Source organism: Lutjanus erythropterus, chromosome 8 (genome assembly GCF_056507025.1).
Source record: "Lutjanus erythropterus isolate fLutEry1 chromosome 8, fLutEry1.hap2, whole genome shotgun sequence".
In the NCBI taxonomy this organism is placed as follows: domain Eukaryota; kingdom Metazoa; phylum Chordata; class Actinopteri; order Lutjaniformes; family Lutjanidae; genus Lutjanus; species Lutjanus erythropterus.
Genome location: NC_139324.1, coordinates 13,894,203 through 13,902,191, shown reverse-complemented (window position 1 = coordinate 13,902,191; position 7,989 = coordinate 13,894,203). Strand labels below are relative to the sequence as shown.

At 38.4% G+C, this 7,989-nt stretch overlaps 1 protein-coding gene across 2 annotated transcripts in view; it reads left to right on the top strand.

Moving 5' to 3' along the window:
* Nucleotides 1-4,982: 4,982 nt before the first annotated feature.
* The window catches only part of abcb6b (ATP binding cassette subfamily B member 6 (LAN blood group) b), a 42,015-nt gene continuing 39,008 nt past the window's right edge, over nucleotides 4,983-7,989 (top strand). Inside the window, exons 1-2 of one of the 2 annotated variants that reach the window (XM_084724008.1) lie at nucleotides 4,983-5,199; nucleotides 7,157-7,358. In XM_084724008.1, coding sequence (XP_084580134.1) covers nucleotides 5,140-5,199; nucleotides 7,157-7,358 — 262 coding nt within the window. In that variant the 5' untranslated portion in view covers nucleotides 4,983-5,139. The remainder of the gene's footprint in view (nucleotides 5,200-7,156; nucleotides 7,359-7,989) is intronic. The other variant, XR_014771270.1, reaches the window with a different exon arrangement.

The following is a 7,989-nucleotide window of genomic DNA, read 5'->3' as shown; positions in this document are numbered from 1 at the left end:
ATTAGATGAGTCAATGAGTAAAACGATCACGAATAAGATCACACAAATAGTGTATTTCAATCATGAAATTGTGAAATAATCCAATCAGTTTTTGAAACTCAGGCTTTTGTCTGAATGAGTGGAAAACCAGCCATAACTGTCTTTGCCCTGTGACTTGACTTACCATGAAAGCCTTTTCACTGTAGACTTGTACAAGCTTTCCTTTGTCAGTGATGTTTGCTTGGACAAAATTATCAAAACACCCCATGTAGATGGTCCACTGTTCTATATTTTCATCATCAATATGACCAACTTTCCCCATCATGTTAGACTCGTTAGCAAATTAATACCTGTTTTAAAACCTCCAGTTAGCTTGACTATGCTCATGACTCTGTTGACTTCACTGCCGTGTTGTGTCATCTTCCTGACGATAGAGCTAAGTGACTCTTCCAAAGTCCTGCCCCTTTTTGCTATGTAGTCCAATAAAGTTAAGCAAGGTCGGTGCTCTTTTGGAACCTCTGTCAACTTTCTCCTTTGCCAGTTTATGTACTTAGATATGTGATGTGCTAGCTTGTCAAAGGAGAAAAGAAAAACAAATTCTGAAGATGGTTAAAAGACGTTACTGGAGGACCTATAAAGGTGACATGTAGCTAGTTACTGTCATTGGAACACAGAGCAAAAAGGGCCAGGGCTTAGGAAGGGTCAATCAGATAGCGTGCTAGCCTCCGACAGGTTAGCTGGTTTATTTCAGCCTTATAACTTTAAGAAATAAAACTGCCATCAGAAAATGTGAGATAAAAATTATCTGGCAAAAGTACATTGAAAATAGGGAAACTAAATAAAAATGGCATGCTATAAGCTCTGTTATGTTGTGAAAAGAATCAGGATGAAATAATGTTTCATAATAAAAACTTATAGCATTATTTCATAATTTCACAGTTATATTTTATCTTGATTTATTCATATGATACACTTCTTTCACATGAACACTTTGGGCTCCCATACTTTGCAACCTTAGCAACCTTAGCCACCTGCTAGCTAATAAATTTAGAGGTGTGTATCTTGAATGGAAAGCAGCCTAGGTAACATAAAAAATGACCACTTACAATGTAAACCACACTGGGGCAGAAATGTGGAGCCAACATGGCTGCCACAAACCAACTAAAATCACTAAACTCTCACTTGTGCTTTTGCTGTAGGAAAATCAACAAAGAGGAATGTTTATCCATCGTTAGTGTTTCTCAGCTGTTGCTAATAATTTAACTGAATAAAGAATGCCTAAATGTATGTTTACAAATTAAAACAATAATGAAGGTGAAAATCAGATTGTTGGGGCCAAATGCAAAATTCAGTTGCAGTTTGGATTAAACCGGTTTCAGGTCTGTTTGCCCTGGTTTCACTGCATTTCAGCAAGCAATGGATCACATGGCAAACTCCGTAGGTTTGGTCTCCACATGGCATAAGTACCGTCTCTTTTAAAGAGCCTGAGCCCTTCATTTACTCTTTGCTCACATTTCAAATACAAGTCCAATCTGCTCTGCATTCGTAGTATTTTAGCCTAGCACTCAGGGTCTTCATGAGATATAACCCAGCCTTCAAAATGCATTATATTTCAGCAATTCACCAGAATATTTAAGCTTTACTGAGCTCTGTATTTCTGTCTTGTTAAAATTGTTAATAGTTTCCTGTAAAAATGACGATTCATCTGCAACCTCTGAAGTGAGATTTTTTACAATACTATTTTCCTGTTATTTCATGATCAAAATCGATGACTCTCCAAATGTTTCCCAGTCTGCCCATCAGGATTCAAACGGACAAATATGAAATTATGATAATGCAGTAGAAGTGTACAGTATGTAAAGTAGTATTTCTGTCTAAAGCCAGTACAAGCTTCACCCTCCAGTTTGCTTCAGTTCTCTTAACCCAGGTCTGACCTTGAGGCTTGATTTGAACTCTCTGCAGAACAGATCTGCTGGTTGCCTGAAACACATGAAATCTCATAATAAGCGACACTCCAGGCAAAAACATGTCCTTGCTGATATTGATGATAGTGTCACTGTCCAGTTCAATCAGTCGGGGTCCTTTTACTCACATTTTGTCTTGGGGTTAGGGATACTGGAAATATTTAGGAGTTTAGGAGTATCTTTAATCTATAGTGTAGAGAAATCCCTACAAGGCCTTTCAGTCAGCTTCTAGACCTACTCTTGACCTACTTCACACATGTGTTCAGCATGTGGATTATACTGAAATACACATAGATATGAATTTACCTAAAATCTATCACAAACATAATCTTATCACAACAAAAAATTAGCAGGTATAAAATGGTCCCGCATCACAAAACCACAAAAATTTTAGCATTTTGGCTGAGATGCTTTCAACCCAGATGGTCAAGATAAATGCCAGTGCCATTTTGTGCAGTACTCAGGTCAGTTCAGTTTTATTTATTAGGTGCCAAATCATAACAGAAGTTATCTCAGGGCACTTTTCATATAGAACATGTCTAGACTGTTCTCTTTACAATATTATTTACACAGACCCAACACTTCCCAGCTATAGCAAGCACTAAGGCAGCAGTGGTGAGGAAAAACATCCTTCACATAGGCAGGAACCTCAAGTGGGAATAGACTCTATGGTGGGCAGCCATCCTCCACCACTTGGCAGAGAGTAAAATATTACAAATAAAAGTCCTGTGGTAGTTTTTTTCATAAGTAAAAAAAAAATGCAATATTAGCATCAAAATATACATAAAGTACCAAAAGAAAAAGTACTCATTATGCAGAATGGCCTGTTTTTACAATGGTGTATTTAGGGTCATTGTATATTTTAAAAGAAAGAAAGAAAAAAATAAAATACACAGCCTGGGGAGAGGGGTATGGAATAATTTCCATAATACATTAATGGTGACTTCATGCAAAAATCTCACAAATTTATGTGCAAAAAACTCAAATCCTCTCTGTGATTATTTGCGAGAAAACACTCAGAAATCCTCTGAGATTTAAGTCACAAATTAATGAGAAAAAATTGTGTTTCTTGTAAAGGAACCACATCACTTCACTTTGTGAAGTTGGATCGACCTCATTATGCTTGCCATGTGTTAGATTACCTAATTAAATTATACTTTGCAGTCAGGAGAAGGAAATACTGAGGATGGATTAATTTGATGACCTATATAGTATTGCACCACAAATCCGATTTGAATAGAATGTAGCCAGTGATATCCTTGCATCTGTCCATTGCAGTGTAGTTCGTAACGCACAAAAGCTATCACCTAATCTAAATTAGCTATATATTTACCAGTGGTAAATGTATACATCTCTCTAAGCCACAAGACAACATGTCTGACTATTTTGCTGTCCAGTCCACTTGACACTTTGTAGTCAGCTTCAGCCACTGCTGTATCACTAAACCTTCTAATCAGACATCTTTTGTTGTAGAAACAACTTCAGATCTTCTTCTCCAGAGAGTTCAGCTTCAGGCCGACTGTCCCAGTGTCGATTCAGCCCCAATCCCACAATGCATCTGTCATGGCTTGGTGAGCCACGTAGCACCATGGTGGCTCCACCCTGTTGAATGCTAGTCTGTGCTGTATCCTGGTAGTGTCCATGCTGAGCTTTGTTCATAGAGAAACATTATGCTGATGGCTTCATGTTGCTGTGTGAAGCAGCACACGTCTGTATAGGCTGCCTCTTCTTACTCCATACAACCCGCTGGTTTGTTACTCTTTACTAATAAAGAACCTGCTTGTTTGTATTTTTTTCCTGTCCTATTTTCTTACAACACTGCGTGAATGGGTTTTCTGTGTGCAGTTACATTTTAGACTTTAGGATTTGACAGTGACAACACTATTAGCATAATACTTTTTTACTAGTTGGATATTAGTTAATTTATTGATCTTTGAAATAAACCTTCAATTATAGCACAAACAGGATACTGGAGCTAATCTTTCTGTAACTTTTAGCCAATTTACTGAGTTCAGTAAGTTTATAGAAAAGTGAAATACATTCACATGACCTGAACATTTTTAAGCTGGTGTCAAGCCTCTACTTTAACATTGTTTTAAGAAGCTTAATTTAACAGTTTAGTAGATTATAACAAAACCCTCCAAAAGTAAAAAGTTGTGTGTGCATTCTTTCATGTTAAAGCTAGAAAGGCAAGACATGAGGCAGCACTGATCTAGAGGAGAGTTAAAGCTAAAAAGACCAGCAGACAGCAGTTATATTCAGTGGTCTAGAATGGTGCATGCAAAAATGAGCACAGCAGTCCAAATAGCAAGTTGGAGCCATAGATGGTAAATTAAATAGGTTGAAATCCTGTTTAATACAATGTACTGTATGTAAAAAGCATGTTATTTTGCCCCAGCCCCTGTTCCCAAGACAAGGGGGGGACTGGCTGCAGGGGCGCAACACGTGCACAACGTGTGTTAATTGTAAATTGACAACAACAAGCGATGATGAGTCCCATACCGTAAATTGATCAGCTGTTTATAACTGTCAGTTGTCTGTCAATGTAAAGCCCATGCAGGCCTAAATGCCTCAGTGTGATACTTCAACAGTTTGTGACTTTCATGATTTGTATAATTAGTTTTTAAAAAGACAGTTCAAACGGGATCAATACATTTGTGAGTCTTCTCTCCATGCTGCATGAAGTAAAGAGATTTGATTCATCACACTGTCTTGGTAATTCTTCAGAGAACTAGCAACTCTCACTATTTAGACGAAGAATTTTTACAACACACACAAACATATTCTCTCTCTCTCTCTCTCTCTCTCTCTCTCTCTCTCTCTCTCTCTCTCTCTCTCTCTCACACACACACACACACACTCACAGCCCCGCTCACAGGTCAATGCAAAATGCTGACCACATCTACTTTAAACTCAAAGCTCAAAACACAACAGAAGTGTGTGTGTGTGTGTGTGTGTGTGTGTGTGTGTGTGTGTGTGTGTGTGTGTGTGTGTGTGTGAATGTGAGTGGAGTCACTCTGACTGGCTTTTTACAAACCATCACAGCAGGTTAACCTCCCAGGCACTAATACAGCGCCGGCTAATTAAATAGTTGCCAGTAATCCTGTAACTACAATGTGTGTGTGGCTTGCAGTTGTTCTGCTGCTGAAGAAGTGAGTTTTACAGCACAATGAACTGAAGACTGGAGGTGAATCAGATGGCAGATGTCACTGTAAAGAGTGGAAGAGGAGGAAAAAGAGGAGCTGTTAATGTTGAGGTACGTTCATTCACTCTTCTCTGAGTTTACAAAAACTAAATCTTTGCTGTGACACTAAGTCTTCTGAGAATTCAGAGAAAACACATCCAAAATGAATCAATTAGTTTTACATGTTTTTGATTATGTTAAAATGTGAGAGGGTGCACTGTCAGTTTGTTAAAGGACAACTTGCAGTAGGAGTAGCCGACTACTGCATATGTGTAAAAAGTTGTGTAAAGGCTTTTGTGGCACTAGATCATGCCGTGTGAAGCCTGATAAACTGAGCGTTGGTCGGGAAGTTAGAAAGAAGCAAGGTTACCAAAGTTTATTTTTTAAGATTTTTTTGGCTTTTGTTTTTATTTTTGATAGTGACAGCTGAAGATATGACAGGAAAGGTTGTAGAGAAAGAGGGGGTGACACACAACAAATGGGCCTCAGGTGGGAGTCAAACCAATAGCTGCTGCAGAAGGCTGATAGCCTCAGTACATGGAGCGCACTCTTCACCAACTGAGCTGGGGAGCCCTAATAAAATCTATTCAAAGGCAAATTATGTAACTGGTTCAGGCGATGTAGATTACTGAGACTTTGGATTAGTGGTTTGAAGATGGGTGATTGTTGAGTCTCATGGCTGATACACATGTGACATAAACGTGACGTGTCACATGGGCAGAACTTGGAACTTAAAATATATTTTGATACTAATACTTTGTAATTTTTTTGCTTAAGTAAAAATTTGACCTGTCTGACCTGTCAGTCTGGTTCCACTTGAGGTTTCTGCCTGTTAAAAATGAAATTTTTCCTTGCCACTGCCACCTAAGTGCTTGCTCTTGGTGGGAAGTGTTGTGTCTCTGTAAATGATAATATAAAAAGAACAGTCTAGACCTGCTGTACAAGAAAAGTGTCTTAAGACACTGCATGAATCAGATTGAATTCTGTTGAATTGAATTGGTATTGCTTGAATACTGTACTAAATGGTCCTGGCACTTACGATTAAAGACCATCGAGGCAGAATTCATCTCAGCCAAAATGCTAAACTAGTTGTGGTATTGTGATGCGGGACTGTTTTATACGTGCTACCATGAACGTTGTCTCTGTAGCATGTGGTTGCGTGCCAGCTGTTTTCTGTGGAGACCATAGATTATGGTTACATGTTGATTCGATTGATTTACAATGTAAAAACACCCACAAGGTCGCTCTGCAAGTGGCATTGTGAATGGCACAATAAGGTATTTATTTGGATCACTTTAAAACCTCTGAACTCTTTTACCGGTTCGTGGGCCCCATGATGCACATGCAGGTGTTCATGGCTTCCATGGTCAGTGTAAAGGCTCCAGCTGATTATAATGGATATGCTCTGCTGTGGACATGCTGCAGTAGACATACGGCACTGCCTCTATGTCACATGTTTGGCTGTCATTTCTCTGATCATCAAATACTGATGTTTTGGGAATGTGACTCTAGCTTACTGACCTGTGATTGGCCAAAGTCTCACATCACAGGCTGGATTTAGAGAGCCAAGAGAAGAAGTAGAAGTCAGTAGGGAATTTTTTGCCAATTACACCAAAAATCCAAAAAACAAATTAAAAAAATTAGCTCTCCCCAGCTTTAAGAGGACTCTTTGGCTGCAACTGCATTTCCTCAGCCGTCGTTGCAGTGGTTGTTTTCTGCTTTCCGGCCACAGGGCAAAATACTGAGCTTTTCATGGCTTGAATAGATGAAGATTTATTGGTTGCTACGTAGCCAGAGCTGTTGATTCATTGCGGAAACTCAGCAGTTGAAATCGCACCAGTAAAGCAAGGCAAAACTTCACAATTTAATACACACAAAAAACAATATGTTAATATAAAAATTCCCTTACAATAGAAATGATGATAGACATAATAAAAACCCATAATGTTATCACACATTCAAATTTTATGAAATTTTGTATTTTGTGCGCACTCTTCTTCTGACCTCTTGACCTTTTCTATCCTTCCAGATCCAACACTCCTCCTCTCCCTCCTCCTCCTCTTCCTTGCCATCTGTCTGGCAAGGCTTTGGTAGGAAGGTGAGGCTACTGCTGCCATACGTCTGGCCCAAAGGCACTACAGCTCTGCAGGGACTCGTGCTGCTGTGTGTTGCCCTGCTTGCAGCAGAGCGACTGGTTAATGTGCTGGTGCCTGTTTACTCCAAGAACATTGGTAAGTATCTGTCAAGAGAGAAGCTGCTATAAAGAAAAAACAAAGATTCTGGTCTTTCCTATATCACTAAATGTTTAAATTTAAATTTAAATCTAAAACTTGTGATAGGGATAGAAAGAGTCACAACCTTTAAACCACACCCACTCCAGGAAAAAATGTAAACCAGACATAAACAAAAGTATGGATTAATTCATTATTCTTAGTATTGATAGTAAAGTAAATTCTATTATTTAGGTACACATCAAATGTTAGTATCAAAATATGACTTCTAAGTTGTCCAAAAAACCTTAAATGCATTTCATCACCTTTCTGTGTATCACAAGATTTGTTGTTTTGTAGCAGTTAGATTTGTAAAGTTAAAACTAAGGTAGCTGTCAAGCCCATTGGCTGAATTTTACTATCCAAACTATAGATGGCAGTGTGCTCAAGTGTTTTGAAGTGTGGTCTTTCTTATTTTCTCATGTCCTTAATTGATTGTGTCCTTTTTTCTTCCAAGTGTCTGGATCTGATCTTTACTGATTTCAACAGTGATTGATAAGTTTTTTGACAACATTTTATTTATTTATGTTTTTATTGACTTATTATTTCCATCTTTTAAAAATCAGTAGCCATATTGGCATTATGGTAACTG